Below are 16,756 nucleotides of genomic sequence, written 5' to 3'. Positions count from 1 at the left end.
AACCGCTCGGCCATAGCGGCCGGCTCTGCCGGTTTCCTCAGTTCCTTCATTGCGCCTAGGTCATGCAAATTACACAATAGTAATGATAAGTTTCCTTTACAACCATCTTCACAGAAAGTGCCATGTAGATCTCCCAACTTTATTAGCCTCATTTGTTTGTGGAGAATGTCGTTCTTGATTTATTGTGTTTCATTTACAGGTAGAAGAGTTTGGAGCTAATTTAAATGGCGCTGGAGATAACGAGAAAGGAAATCTACCCCGAGTGGGCATCCAGCAAGTACTTTGTTGCCGCCTTCAGGCTGGCCGGATTTGATGTCCTCGAGGACAGTGTACGGGTGGAGAATGCATGTGGTGGCGGTGGTGGATTCATGAGCGAGACACTACGTGTTCAGGGGCTCACCCAGCACGGAGCTGTGGCCAGCCTCATAGTGAAGGCGCCGCTGTCTGATGGCGGGGGCGGAGGAGGAAGGCTCGGTTCTGCGGGTCTGTTCCGGCGAGAGCGGGCGCTGTACTCTCGGACGCTGCCTGCTGCGGAGGCGGCGCTGAAGGCGGTCGAGGGAGGGGCGTGGCGGGCGCTATGGCCCGCCTCTTGGGGCGTGTGCGGAGGCGGCTGTATACTGCTGCAGGACGTGGCGGCCGCGGGATTCCGCAAGGCGCCCAGCGCCGCCTCCGCCCGCGGTTTGGATTTGGCGCACTCCCTGGCTGCGCTGCGCGGGCTGGCGCGCCTCCACGCCGCCTCAACTCCGACTGCGCTCCGCGACGCCAAGGTGGAGCCGCTGCTGCGAGAGTCCGTCGCCTTCGGCCCCAGCCAGGCCCCTTTGCTACAGTCACAGGCCAGGACCGTCCTCCTGAAGATGGCCGACGTGCTGAACCGCTACCCCTGGTTCTGGAGGTATCGAAACAAGTTTCTCCAGCTGGCAGACACCTTGCTGCCCAGAGCAACACACGCTGTAGCCAGCTGTAATGAGAAGCTCACTGTCATGGTGCATGGGGACTTCCAGAAGAACAACATGATGTTCCGGTGTTTGAAGGATGAGCTTGAAGTCATTTTCTACGATTTTCAGGTAAATCATGGTTCTGCCAAACAAATCATTCATCTCTTAGAGTAAATAACTTTTGTTATTACAGCCAGGTGCGTCACTTTTATGTAACTGAAAAATCGTATGCTGACTAAAAGTAATTTTCATTTAAAATAATTGAAAAGCCACGATCGCTTCAATATCGTTTACTAGATGACCGGTTTCAGCACTCTGAAGGTGCCATCATCGGATCAGAAACGTGTCTTAACATTTATGAATTTTACTAGATGATGGGTTTCGGCACTCTGAAGGTGCCATCATCGGATCTGAAACGTGTCTTAACATTTATAAATGTTAATACATGTTTCAGTTCCGATGATGGCACCTCCAGAGTGCTGAAACCGGTCATCTACTGAACTATATTGAAGCTATCGTGGCTTTTCAATTATTATAAAAACAGAGTGATCGCCCCACGACACAACATGTGTTCACTGCAAAATTTCCATTTACTTGGAACCTATATGTATTCTGAAACGCTTGCTGCAAATCCACTGTCCTACTTTCCAACTTGGGATGCTTTTTTTGACTTGAAAAAGAGCTATATGCCTAGAAATACTGATAAGTGGGAAACAGAAGTAAAATATGGTGCAAGCCTTGTTGCTGTGGTCTTCAGTCCAAAGACTAGTTCGATGCAACTCACCGTGCTACTCTATCCTGTGCAAACACCTTCATCTCTGAGTAACTATTGCTACCTACATCCTTATGAATCTGCTTATGTATTCATCTGTTGGTCTTCTCTACGAGTTTTACTCCGCAGACTTCGTTCGAGTACTAAACTGAATCCATTGGCGTAGTAGAATGTGTCCCATCAATCGATCCCTTCTTTTAGCCAGGTTGCCCCACAAATTTCTTTTATCTTCAATTCTATTCAGACCTGACAGGTCTACTAAATACTTGTTGCTTAACTGAAGACTTGTTTCTACTCGAAAATATCGGACAAATCATAGCATTTTGCTGAACAGATCCACAGTACAAGATAACGATACATATTTCAGATTGAGAGCTGAATCTTCAGGGCTCTACAACTTTGTTCGAGGATCTCTGTCAAAGTCGCATAATTCGACCCACCCTCATTCTGAACTGTTGTCACATGTCAGTATTTCCGTAAAACACACACACACACACACACACACACACACACAAGAGACAAGGGAATAATCCTGAGGCAATCACGGTACTAAGACTTCTCCGACATTAACTAACTCAAATCTACACCCACTCCATTGGAGAGATGTGACCCGAGACAGGAAAACAATCGTCGAGGATATTCGCACCCATGTGGCATAGTTTCATGAATTACCCTCTCCGTAGGAATAAAAACAATTTCTCAATACAGTGAACGCTTTCACGATTAGATGTCATAGTTGCTGGTGCGTTTCCAGGTTGTATGGCTGTGGTCCAAAGATCTTCTCGGGTTCTGACGTTTATTTCTCAATAGAAGAATGGTATTGAAGTCAGAAATGATCAAAGTGAGCAAAGACAGTTGATTATGATGGTATGGGACTCACATGAGGCTCCCCAAAGTGTGGAGAAATACTATACATAGAAATTAATGTCGAATGCAAAACTGATGGACAGAGTTACTATCTAAATGTCTAAAGGGCTTTCACAGATTCTTGAGTGCAACAGCAGATTGGCACAAAACTCAGTGTAGGGCTTTATGGTACTCGACGTGGATCACTAGTTCTTGAGTTGATTTACTAGTCATGCATTAACAGTTCTGTTGATCACATTAGTAACCTCAAAGTGATTTAATAACATACCAAAATGTGTGAGTCATATTGCTACCTTATAGCCTGTGATGGTACAAAAGTGAACAACTGCAGATTACACACTTGGAGTCATGTGTAGATAGCATGCCAAAATAGCAGACTATAATACAAGTTGACAACATGGTGAGGTACCGCAAAGCAGAGAAAGATGCATTACTTACGCAATGCGAGTAACGAATAAATCATTTGAAGGCAACAGTGCTGTGATTTTAATATCATAATATTAAACAGTTGTGGAGACTCCCTGGGTCAGAATAGCATCGTACGCGAAACAACCTTCGGATTCTACTTACTGCTTTTTAATGAAGCATGTAACATGAGGTAAGGATCAAAGGAGGGAGAGGGAGCACATGTTGTCATGACCCCCCACACATCAAGGCAGAGAATACATTTTAGTAAAATATTTTACATTTTTCACACGTGGCAGTTTCCAAGTTTCTCGTGTAACATGTACAGAATGAAGTACCAAGAAAATTGATAGCCTCGAATTAAGCGAGAAATTCAAGAAAAACGGAAGCCATATTTAACACAAGATACCTTTCAGTTTATTGCCCACGTGTAAAGACTTAGGTCCTGACCGTCTCCGGAAAACGTTCCAGCCAGTGCACTGCTGCAGAAGGTATACGGGTGATCTTACCGTTGCTTTTGCCCTTCATCCCGTACACAGTTTCTATTCTTATACGTACATGCCATCCTACTGGTCGCAACAACTCGACATCTGATTGATAATATGATTCGGTCAACAAGTAAAATTGCTCGTACTCGAAAGGTACACGCTTATTAAACAGTGTATAATTATATGTAAATACAGTATGCAAGCAAACGACCTGGTGTGCAAGGACTATATAAAATGTACCACCTGTGTTATACACTCCTGGAAATGGAAAAAAGAACACATTGACACCGGTGTGTCAGACCCACCATACTTGCTTCGGACACTGCGAGAGGGCTGTACAAGCAATGATCACACGCACGGCACAGCGGACACACCAGGAACCGCGGTGTTGGCCGTCGAATGGCGCTAGCTGCGCAGCATTTGTGCACCGCCGCCGTCAGTGTCAGCCAGTTTGCCGTGGCATACGGAGCTCCATCGCAGTCTTTAACACTGGTAGCATGCCGCGACAGCGTGGACGTGAACCGTATGTGCAGTTGACGGACTTTGAGCGAGGGCGTGTAGTGGGCATGCGGGAGGCCGGGTGGACGTACCGCCGAATTGCTCAACACGTGGGGCGTGAGGTCTCCACAGTACATCGATGTTGTCGCCAGTGGTCGGCGGAAGGTGCACGTGCCCGTCGACCTGGGACCGGACCGCAGCGACGCACGGATGCACGCCAAGACCGTAGGATCCTAAGCAGTGCCGTAGGGGACCGCACCGCCACTTCCCAGCAAACTAGGGACACTGTTGCTCCTGGGGTATCGGCGAGGACCATTCGCAACCGTCTCCATGAAGCTGGGCTACGGTCCCGCACACCGTTAGGCCGTCTTCCGCTCACGCCCCAACATCGTGCAGCCCGCCTCCAGTGGTGTCGCGACAGGCGTGAATGGAGGGACGAATGGAGACGTGTCGTCTTCAGCGATGAGAGTCGCTTCTGCCTTGGTGCCAATGATGGTCGTATGCGTGTTTGGCGCCGTGCAGGTGAGCGCCACAATCAGGACTGCATACGACCGAGGCACACAGGGCCAGCACCCGGCATCATGGTGTGGTGAGCGATCTCCTACACTGGCCGTACACCACTGGTGATCGTCGAGGGGACACTGAATAGTGCACGGTACATCCTAACCGTCATCGAACCCATCGTTCTACCATTCCTAGACCGGCAAGGGAACTTGCTTTTCCAACAGGACAATGCACGTCCGCATGTATCCCGTGCCACCCAACGTGCTCTAGAAGGTGTAAGTCAACTACCCTGGCCAGCAAGATCTCCGGATCTGTCCCCCATTGAGCATGTTTGGGACTGGATGAAGCGTCGTCTCACGCGATCTGCACGTCCGGCACGAACGTTGGTCCAACTGAGGCGCCAGGTGGAAATGGCATGGCAAGCCGTTCCACAGGACTACATCCAGCATCTCTACGATCGTCTCCATGGGAGAATAGCAGCCTGCATTGCTGCGAAAGGTGGATATACACTGTACTAGTGCCGACATTGTGCATGCTCTGTTGCCTGTGTCTATGTGCCTGTGGTTCTGTCAGTGTGATCATGTGATGTATCTGACCCCAGGAATGTGTCAATAAAGTTTCCCCTTCCTGGGACAATGAATTCACGGTGTTCTTATTTCAATTTCCAGGAGTGTATTATGTCTGCACGATCTCTGAATATGGAATCGATTATATGTATTAACTATTGCTTTATAATGTTTCCCCTATATTTGCCAATAATAAATATTCGCGCTAGTGGCCTCTAGGTAATGTTTATTAAATTGTCAGACACTTCACAGCCAGCTAAGCGTATCACTTTATATTGCCTGAATCTCTGACTATTCACAGCAGTATTAATCATTTGCTACACCGATTTTTAATTTCAGTTATTTTCTGACTCATATGTAGCTGTTCGAGACGTAAGTGGTATGTTGTTGTGGTCTTCAGCCCTGAGCCTAATTTGATGCAGCTCTCCATGCTACCCTATCCTATGCAAGCTGCTTCATCTCCCAGTACGTACTGCAGCCTACATACTTCTGAATCTGCTTAGTGTAATCATCTCGTGGTCTCCCTCTACGATTTTTACCCTCCACGCTTCCCTCCAATACTAAATTGGTGATCCTTTGATGCCTCAGAACGTGTCCTACCAACCGATCCCTTCTTCTAGTCAAGTTGTGCCAAAAATTCCTCTTCTCCCTAATTCTGTTCAACACCTCCTCATTAGTTATGTGATCTACCCATCTAATCTTCAGCATTCTTCTGTAGCACCACATTTCGAAAGCTTCTATTCTCTTCTTGTCCAAACTATTTATCGTCCATGTTTCACTTCCATACACGGCTACACTTCATACAAATACTTTCAGAAGCGACTTCTTGACACTTAAATCTATACTGGATGTTAACAAATTTGTATTCTTCAGAAACGCTTTCCTTGCCATTGCCAGTCTACATTTTATATCCTCTCTACTTCGACCCTCATCAGTTATTTTGCTCCCCAAACAGCAAAACTCCTATACTACTTTAAGTGTCTCATTTCCTGATCTAATTCCCTCAGCATCACCCGACTTAATTCGACTACATTCCATTATCCTCGTTTTGCTTTTGTTGTTGTTCATCCTATATCCTCTATTCAAGACACTGTCGATTCCGTTCAGCTGCTCTTCCAAGTCCTTTGCTGTTTCTGACAGAATTACAATGTCACCGGCAAACCTCAAAGTTTTTATTTCTTCTCTATGGATTTTAATACCTACTCCGAATTTCACTTTTGTTTCCTTTACTGCTTGCTCAATAAACAGATTGAATAACATCGGGGAGAGGCTACAACCCTGTCTCACTCCCTTCCCAACGTCTGCTTCCCTTTCATGTCCCTCGACTCTTATAACTGCCATCTGGTTTCTGTACAAATTGTAATTAGCCTTTCGCTCCCTTGTATTTTACCCCTGCCACCTTCAGTATTTGAAAGGGAGTATTCCAGTCAACATTGTCAAAAGCTTTCTCTACGTCTACAAATGCTAGAAACTTAGGTTTGCCTTTTCTTAATCTAGCTTCTGAGATAAGCCGTAGGGTCAGTATTGCCTCACGTGTTCCAATATTTCTACTGAATCCAAACTGATCTTCCCCGAGGGCGGCTTCTACCAGTTTTTCCATATGTCTATAAAGAATTCGTGTTAGTATTTTGCATCCGTGATTTATTAAACTGATAGTTCGGTAATTTTCACATCTGTCAACATCTGCTTTCTACGGGATTGGAATTATTATATTCTTCTCGAAGTCTGAGGGTATTTCACCTGTCTCATACATTTTGCTCACCAGATGGTAGAGTTTTGTCAGGAGTGGCTCTCCCAAGGCTGTCAGTAGTTCTAATGGAATATTGTCTACTCCGGGGGCCTTGTTTCGACTTAGGTCTTTCAGTGCTCTGCCAACTCTTCACGCAGTATCATATCTCCCATTTCATCTTCATCTACATCCTCTTCCATTTCCGTAATATTGTCCTCAAGAACAACGCCCTTGTATAACCCTCTATATACTCCTCCCACCTTTCTGCTTTCCATTCTTTGCTTAGAACTGGGTTTCCATCTGATCTCTTGATATTCATACAAGTGGTTCTCTTTTCTCCAATGGTATAGAGAGATTTATTTCCTCTCATGGCTTCCTTTCTGGGTAATATAATGTTACAACCAGTTTTTTGTTATACTTGTATTAAAAAAAAGAAAGAAAAACAAATATTCTCCTTCCAATCTACATCTTAATCAGAACTGTGCAAGCGGAGGGTACGTCTGGTACCAGTAACTGGTTCTCCACACCTGCTCCACTCGCGAACGGCGCATGGGAAGAATTCCTCGAATTTTCACGCTGTCGTCACGAGAAGAAGCAATACGTTGTCCGACTCATTCCGGAAAGTGTCTTCTCGAAATTCCAATAGTAAACCTCTTCGTGATGCACAGCGCCTCTCTGGTAACATCTGCACTGGAGTTTGTTGATCATCTCTGCAATACTCTCGCGAACACTAAACGTTCCCGTGTGAAACGCTTCGCTCTTCATTGGTTCTTCTCATTCTCTTCTATCAGCCCTAACTGGTAAGGGTTCCAGAGTGAAGAAAAATACTGAAGAATCGGTCGAACAAGCGCCTTTTAAGGCACTTCTTCAGTGGATGAATTACATTTCCTTAAGATTCTTTCTATGAATATCAGTCTGTTTTTTGTACTCTTTGTTTTTTTGTGATCATTCCACCTGTGCACCACTCATCAATCCTCTGTGGGTCGTTCTGCAAATCGTTACTGTGTTTTGTCGTTGCTACGTTCTTACAGACTACTGCATCATCAGCGAACAGCATTAAAGAGCTTTCGACGCATTCTTCTGGATCATTTATTTGCATTGTAAACGGTAATGGCTCGACCACATTTCCTTGGGGTACTCCCAAAATTATCTTTACAGCTGTCGATTTTGTTCCGTTAAGAGCAGATGATTGATTTCTGTCTTCAAGAATGTACTCGCATCCAGTCGCAGATCTGGTCAGATACTCAGCAAGCTCGTATTTTTTTCACTAAGCGACAGTGCGGGACAGCGTCAGATGTCTTCCTGTCGGCCAGGAACAGGCATCAGTCTGAGGGCCGATGTGTACGACGCTGAGGATATCATGGAGGAACAGAGCGGGCGGATTTTCGCAAGATGTCTGTTTGTGGAATCCACGTTGATTTTTGTAAGGGAGATATTCGTTCTCCTAAAACATTATAACTCTTGAGCATAAAGTATGTTCCGTAATTCTACAACAGATTGGTGACAACGATCATCATCATCACCATTTTCTTTGGGCCTTTGTCCCGCGTCAACGCGGACATGGATTTGGCGGTGTTTATTTTTGTTGCAAATGGTGGCCGGATGCCTTTCCTGTCAACCCCCCCCCCCCACCCCCCCGAACGCCTCAGGACAGAACTAGTGTACCCCAGCTGCATGCGTCTAGAGTAAGCCTTGAAACAGTGCGAACGGTTTCAAGGTTTCAAATGTCTGCGAATCGTGTAACTGAGGCGGAACGTGGGGACGAGCCCGGTATCCACCTTGCGGGATGTGGAAAGCCGCCTAAAAGCCACATCCAGGCTGGTTGGCGCTGACAACGGTATAGGCATATAATTATGTGCATCTGTCCTACGAGCCTTCTTGAAAACGGGAATAACCTACGATTTTTCAAGTCGCTAGGTACCCTTTGTTGCTCTAGTGACCTACAATAAATTACTGCGACAAGTGGACCAAGTTCTTTCGCATAATCTTTGCAGAATCTTATACATATCTCATCTGGTCCTGATGCCTTTCCTCTACTAAGCGATTATAGTTGTTTTTATCTCAATATCTGCAGTGACTAAGTGCTTACGATGATTGAAAGGAGGGACTGCGTTACGATATTCCATTGTGAAACAATTTCGGATGAGCAAATTTAGTATTTCGGTCTTCTCTCTATCGTTTTCCGTTTCGGTGCCTTTATTGTCGCTGAGTAACTGAATGGATGATATGGAATCGCTTACTGATTTTACGTAAGACCAAAACCTCTTAGGATTTTTAGTGAGGCCGGATGACAAAATTTTCCTTCAAAATCACTGAACACTTCTCTCATTGATCACATCACGCTCATTTTGACATCGTTCAACTTTATTTGCCAACTAGTCTTTGACTTCTCCTGAATCAAGTCGCAATCTGATCCAATCCTCGGCAAGCTTGTATTTTTTTCCACATGGCTGACATCGAGGAACAGGGATTCAACCTGAGCGCCGGTGCCTACAGCGCTGTGGATCTCATGGATGAACAGAGCGAGACGATTTTTGCAAGATCTCTATTTTCGGAATATATGTTGATTCTTATAGGAGGAGATTTTCGTTCTCCAAAAACATCATAATTCCTGAACATAAAATTTACATAGCAGTTTTCTCACACGGTTATAAAACCATGGTGGGTCTTTCCCATTCCGTAAGACCTTGCTCTGAAACTGCTTGTTAAAGGGTGCTTTTGAATAAAGTAAGACGTACAGTATCTTCTTGTCCATTAGGTTCTGTATTGTATAAATGTAACATCCGAATAGAGGTTTCTCTCATTCGCTTCCTCACTGTTTAATTCTTTTACATTTTATTTATGCTAGTGATGACTTCTGTCTATGTAGCATCTTCCGTTAGTCCTTTGAATGTCCACTTAAAAAAAATTATATTTGTGTTACGAATCAAGTTACTATCTTCGTGATTTACTCCTTACTGTAACGATTTCTCCCTTTCTTCAAGCTTTACCTACGAAAAATCAATAACTTTATTTTTAAATGCTTCTTATATGATTTTGACCTTTATCGTTTCCTTATGACCGAAAGGGCTCGTAAATACACCAGTAGACTAAATAATGACAAGTCTGCAATTATTTCAACATTTAACGAAAATTAGCATTATTCGTTATGTCAGGTAGGAATGCACTCCGCTGTAATCAAGTTCTGCAATTGATTGTTTATGCAAGGCTTTACCACTTCAGGCGTCGGCGCCTAAGTAACGCTGTGTCCTATCACTTGTCACAGAAGTGGGCGGATATCAGATTCAGCCTCCCATTAAGTGAAAGTAGCACTGAACGCTGTCCCGTTTGATGACTGCTTAACGTCAATAATGAAATAACGCATTCGTTAGTTTTCCTTTCTTTGTCGAGTTAAAGGCAATTAGGGCTTGCTAACAATTCTAAAATTCCTGGATACTTACGGGAAAACAATAAAATGAGGTCTTACGTCGTATCTATGTACTCAACTCTATTCAAGGCATCCACCATACACCATGGGAAACAGCAACCACCATCACTCGAGATGCTTCTGCACAGGCAACAGTACAGGCCGGAATACAGTCGAGCCTAATGTTGATTCAAAATTCATACTTCAAACACACATCAAACTGCGTATGAGTAGTAAACTGCCAATGACAGTGCAACAATCATTTAAGGTTTTACCAACCAAATATTACCAATAAAGTAAGTTTAAACTGACGGAGAACTCTAACTTCGTTCAACACTTAACAGAAATTAAATAATCTCACCAAAAATTTTTGGGAACCGTGCTAACTTCAGAAACTTGTTGAAAAATACACGGACGGAAAAAAATCACAATACCAAAAAAATATAATTAACTTTGAGTAATGAAATTTGCGGAGTACATTTGTCCAGGTTACATAGTTATGTGATTAACATTGCAAGATCACAGGTTATCTAAGTGCGAGATAAGTCATTGCAAAATGTGAAATGCTGGTATATTAATAAGCGGTGTAACCATCAGAATGTTGGATGTAAGCAGGAAGACGTGCATGCATTGTGTTCTACAGGTGTTGCGCTTGGTCGGTCGATACAGGTACGATTAATCCCGGTTGTGGATGACGCTGGAGTTGTCGTCCGATGATGTCCCATATGTGCTCAACTGGAAACTCACCTAGTGATCGAGCAGGACAAGGTAACATGTTGACACCCTGTAGAGTATGTTGGCCTACAACAGCGTTACGTGGGTGAGGGTTATCTTATTGGAAAACACCCCCTGGAATTCTGTTCCTGAATTGCAGCAGAACAGGTCCGGTCACCAGACTGAAGTACAAATTTGCAGTCAGGTTGTATGGAAGACCCACGAGAGTGGTCCTGCTGTCATATGAAGTCGCACTACAGACCATAATTCAAGGTGTAAGTCCAGTGTGTCTAGCACATAGATAGATGGGTAGCAAGTCCTCAACTGGCTTCCTTCTAACCAACACACGGCCATCAGTGGCACCAAGATAGAACCAGCTTTCATGAGAAAACACAAAAAACCTCCACGTTGCCCTCCAATGAGCTCTTGATTGACACCGCTGAAGTCGGAGATGGTGGTGGTTTCGAGTTAGTGGAATGCGCATTTACATCGAGTCTGGCTCGGATCTGTCCATGAAGTAACCTATTTATGACAGTCCCTGTCGTCATTCGTCCATTGCCTCAGAAAGCTTGTGTGTGATGTGTCCACGGTGAGGTGTGTTACTGTGTACATGCAGTTCTGCCGCACTCTCGCAAAGATGCTGTGCGATGCGACAGAGCCATACACCAAACAGGATGGTCTTCCTTCTCGGTAGTGTCACGTGACCGTCTGGACCCGCTCTTCTTGCAGCCGTACATTCTCGTGACCACAGCTGCCAGCAATCACGTACAGTTGCTACATTTCTGACGAGTTTTTTCGCATCAGCAACATCCAGCTCCTCGTGGCTCTACTATACGATCTAGTTCAAACTTAATGAGGTGTATTTTATGCAAACCTGATTTGCATCCTCTTACTGGTGCTACTAAAGCCACTCTTATGCGACTGGCGCGTAATATGAATAGAAATTATGTTTCATATGCAGAAACACGCCTACCAACTTTCGTTTATGTCGCACCACTCCTTCTTGGTGCTGTGATTTTTTTTCCATCAGTGTAACTCGACAACCTTTCCTTCGTAGATGGAATGCAAGCTCTAGAGATAACTTACCACAGTCCGACAGCTCGACTGTGCTCCATCTCAAAATAGCCCACCACAGTCAGGAAACTTCACTAGGCCGTGACCAAAACCATAGCCGGCCGAAGTGACCGTGCGGTTAAAGGCGCTGCAGTCTGGAACCGCAAGACCGCTACGGTCGCAGGTTCGAATCCTGCCTCGGGCATGGATGTTTGTGATGTCCTTAGGTTAGTTAGGTTTAACTAGTTCTAAGTTCTAGGGGACTAATGACCTCAGAAGTTGAGTCCCATAGTGCTCAGAGCCATTTTTGAACCAAAACCATAATGCCATTGAGCCATACTAAATTTCCGGGAACCATCAAATCTGAACAAACGAGCAGCGCTGTTTACGCTTTTTAACGATTCACGCACATTGCGTATGACGACGGCCAATGTGTGTTCCAGGGTCCGACTACGGGCTGTTTGCGCTTAGGTTTCAGCATGACTGGAAAACATTCGGCATCCACAATTCGCAACCTCTTTATATCCTCCTTCGATCTATAAGAAGTCTCCACAACAATTAACATCAAGAAATCAGAAAGATAATACTTACATGTTTTATCAGTTGTATCATCAGGACAAGGCGCTCATTCACGTACTGACTTTATCTGATGTCCACAAATCCCACACGGTTAGGGAGTACACTGATAGGAATGTCAGTCCACAAGGAGTAGAGTAAGCGAGGACGAAAATGGAAAGAACTCTCTACTAAGGAAAGAACAGGAACATGAAAACTGAATTCCCAAATGTAGGCTGGAGAGAACGCAAAAAAAAAAAAAATAAATTAAAAAAAATAATAAAAAAAATTACAAACTCTCATATCCACAGTCTGTTGAAATGTGTTTCCAGTTGAAGTGCTACGTGAAATACTGATAATAGTAATTACTAATTAGATACTTCCATTTTACATCGTGTAAATTTTCATGTCTAGATTGTGAGAGATTGTCTCTATTATACAGGAAGTTTCAAACCTCTTGAATCTAATTGAAAAAATTGATAGTGCGTCCTCAACCGATTATATTGAGATAGGGAACCAGTGGTCGGAAATGCATATTTATTGTGTTATGGACATACACAGCGTACACGATATAACAGCGTAGCTGACAGTAATTGTTCAAAGCAATGACCGCCAGTCTCAATGCGTGTACTGCAACGGAGCATGCAGTTCTGCCTCACTCTCGTACAGATTCCGATCGTACACCCCTGACCAGCATAAAGGCACACAGTACACAGCTTGGGTCATAGCACGCGTGTCTTGTGACGACTGCTTACATCACACCCGCGGGTTAATCTGTGTTGCAACCACTACGCTATTCCTGTCGTCAGTTTTTCATCGCGTCAGAAAGCTTGTGTGTGATGTGTCCATTGTGAGGTGTGTTACTATGTCCAGTGCATGACGCATAGTCAAAGATGAAACGTTACTTGACACGAGAATTGGGAGACATGCATTTAATGAACGGTTCTGCAGAATGTAGCTGCCGTAAAGCAGCAGGAATGTACAGAGAACACATTCCCGATAGGCCTAATCCTAACTGGAAGAAGTTTATCTCCGTGAATACCAACTTACGAAAGCTGGGGTCGTTCACAACACAGAGAACCGACGAAGGTTCCAACCAAAGGGATGTTCAAACACCAGACTTTGAGGAGGTGATATCAGATTGTGTGGCCAAACAGGCAGAATGAGTACCGGACAACTTGCTAGTGACACACACAAAAATGGCTCTGAGCACTATGGGACTTAACATCTATGGTCATCAGTCCCCTAGAACTTAGAACTACTTACACCTAACTAACCTAAGGACAGCACACAACACCCAGCCATCACGAGGCAGAGAAAATCCCTGACCCCGCCGGGAATCGAACCCGGGAACCCGGGCGTGGGAAGCGAGAACGCTACCGCACGACCACGAGATGCGGGCTGTGACACACACACTTCGAAGCATACGATGTAGAGTGTACTGATGGAACAGGTCTTACACCCATATCATAAGGACCGTGTACAAGCGCTGGAACCAACAGATTTTTATCACATCTGTAGTGCTGAACTTCATACAGTTTGTGTTGTTCACGGATGAGGCCTCATTCACCCGTGGTGGTGATTTCAACAGCCGGAACAGCCATGTCTAAAGCGAGGTGGACGCCGGCAACGATTCTCTGCAGTGTATGAACGGGCATTATCCAAGATCAGGTAATAGATCTTTATTTTCTGCCTCCCCGTTTGAGTGCTCCGCATTACTTGGTGTTCCTGGGAAACGTGCTGCCAGAGTCCTTGAAGACGGTACACTTGTTATCTGTGAACGGATTTGGTTTCAAAACAACGGTGTTCCAGTTCATTTCGATGCTAATATTAGTGAGCACCTGAATAACATTTACCTTGATTGCTGGATTGGAAGGGGAGATCCTGCCTCATGGCCAGCATGCTCGTCGGATCTCGCACATCTGGACTTTCTCCTCTGGAGTTACGTCAAGACACTGGCGTATGAAAACCTTTAGAAACGGATTAAGATCTGCTTGCTACTGTCCAAGCTCCCTCTCACCTGGTACAACAGACAACAGGGATCTTTGAAAGAGTGCAGCAGAACTATATGTGAGGTTGAATGCATGCACTGAGACTGGAGATCGTCACTTCGAATAGTTACAATTAGCTACACGTACATTTCTGTTGCGTAGTGCATGTCGATAACCTAATAAATATGCTTTTCCGACTATGGGTTCCCCATCTCAATGCAATTGGGTGTGGAGCCACTATAACCTCTTTCAGTTTGACCCGAAAGGTCTGAGACACACTATAGTTCCTAAATCAGTTGCTCATCAAACACACTCCTAAACTTTTTGGACGAATTGTTTTCAAATAATGTATTTCTCTGAATGGCAACTTATTGTAGAAAAGTGATGTACTAAGCAGTGATATTAATAAATTACTATTAATATCATTATGTTGAATAGTTTTACATTTGGTTTATTATTATTATTATCATAAGAATCTGTACTGTGTTAAAATTTGGGAGTGCAACAAAGTTATGTTGGGGGTGAGGGGAGGACTGTAACAAACTCCCTAGAACTGAACCCAGAATGCCCGCCTTTTCAACATAAAGTGTGGTCTTGCCTTGCTCACCTCAAATGTGTCAGTGGTAGTACTTCCGTCGTATAAATCTGCTGGAACTATCCTGTCAGCATACAAAAGCTAATATTTCGTTTGTGTTCGACATTTTGTACTTATTGGACCATATTCAGGGAGCCCACATCGGGTCTCCAGCGGAGGACCTGCAGTACTTTCTGCACTCGAGCACCAGCCTGGAGGTGTTGCAGCAGCACAAGGACCTGCTGCTGTCCGAGTACCACAGCACCCTGCAGCACACACTGCGGGCCCTGGGGCTGCAGCAACAGGCGGACGCCTACCCGCTGGAGCAGCTGAGGAGGGAGATGCAGCAGCTGGCACCAGTAGGAGTCTTCTGCACCTACAACCTGCTGCCTGTCATGCTCAACCTAGAGGCAGTCGATTTCGACCTCGATACATCGTCACCCAGCTATGCAGCTAACGCAGAGAAGCTGTTACAGAAATGCTTCACAAACCCTGAATATTTGGCATTTGCTCAATATTTGACACCACTGTTTGATGAGAGTGGTCTTCTTGAAAGTTATTAGACTTCTAATTGAGATTCTGTTTAGGATTAATTTGAAGTATGCTGAAGTATTAATACCTTCCTAATAATAAGTTCTATGTGAAGACTGTTGATGCCAGGTAGTGAGCAATGAATGCACATCGTTTCTAAATGCTGCAATGCCTATTAGCATACTTTAAGTAATATATCTATCAAGATATTTTGCTTGCTTATTTCACTTCTATTTACACACTTCTTCTCTATGCTATAATGCGTATCTTTTAGCTGTAATATTTTACGAAACTTCTAAATTTTTAATGTGTATTTTAACTTCTCATAAGTGGTATGTATGAAATATTAAGTCAGCTCTCTATGTGTATGTTTTTGATCTTGATGTTTGTCATGCAGTATATTTTGTAGTACACCCGATGTATCAGGATGCAATAACATCTAGAATATTTCTCTACACATGCTACAGATCTGTACTGTAGACAAATGTTGCAAATTTTCTGTGTGTGATGTGTTGCCATGATAGCACAGCTTTTGGTTTCCATCTCAGAAACTCTTCGACATAAAAATACCACAATTTATTGTGACAAATTAGATTTTTGTAAGAGATTGCAGACTGTTGTCTTTCACATACAAATGGATTATGAAGAATTGTTTCCTTTTTAAATATTCATTTCATAAATTCAAACACCTTTTTCTTACTGTAACGAATACTTATTTATGTTAGAGATGAGTTTCACGTTTTATATTAAGGAATGTTCAGTCAATTTTATCTGGAAAAAACAATTTTGTTTTTATGTGCAGTAATCATAGATTAGGAAACAATTCACATCAAAATTGTTACATTAATAAACTATTGTTCACTGTTCTTTGTTTATTATTTTTTATTTTTTTGGCTGGTGAAGCAAATTCCATACAAAAGTAAAAAAAAAACTTTGAAAAATATAGACAAAATACTGCATGATGCAGACGAAAGAAAACTGATCTTCCGATGTTAACTTAAACCAGTCGAAAATTCGCAAGCCAAAGAACACAGTGAGACCCACAACAAGCGTTAGAAAAGCTTCCACTGACAAGCTTATGGGCTATATGATAAAATTACTGTCTGAAAACTTGAAATTGCAGGAAGACAGAATCATAAAAGACGCTATATACCTAATACAACATATA

The 16,756-nt window shown here is 43.8% G+C and overlaps 1 protein-coding gene across 1 annotated transcript; it reads left to right on the top strand.

Moving 5' to 3' along the window:
- The first annotated feature begins 224 nt into the window (after positions 1-224).
- On the top strand, positions 225-15,620 carry LOC126235257 (uncharacterized). The gene is made up of 2 exons (XM_049943987.1): positions 225-1,064; positions 15,210-15,620. The coding sequence occupies exons 1-2, from the start codon at positions 225-227 to the stop codon at positions 15,618-15,620; spliced, it is 1,251 nt and encodes a 416-aa protein (XP_049799944.1).
- The last annotated feature ends 1,136 nt before the right edge of the window (positions 15,621-16,756 follow it).

The sequence above is a fragment of the Schistocerca nitens genome, chromosome 2 (assembly GCF_023898315.1).
Source record: "Schistocerca nitens isolate TAMUIC-IGC-003100 chromosome 2, iqSchNite1.1, whole genome shotgun sequence".
NCBI lineage: Eukaryota > Metazoa > Arthropoda > Insecta > Orthoptera > Acrididae > Schistocerca > Schistocerca nitens.
The sequence above is the reverse complement of the archived record's forward strand: the minus strand, read 5'-3'. Positions and strand labels throughout refer to the sequence as shown.

Coding starts and splice junctions, on each gene's coding strand:
- LOC126235257 (XM_049943987.1), top strand. CDS start 225: ATGGCGCTGGAGATAACGAGAAAGGAAATCTACCCCGAGTGGGCATCC. Junction 1,065..15,209: donor TCATTTTCTACGATTTTCAG/GTAAATCATGGT, acceptor GACCATATTCAG/GGAGCCCACATCGGGTCTCC.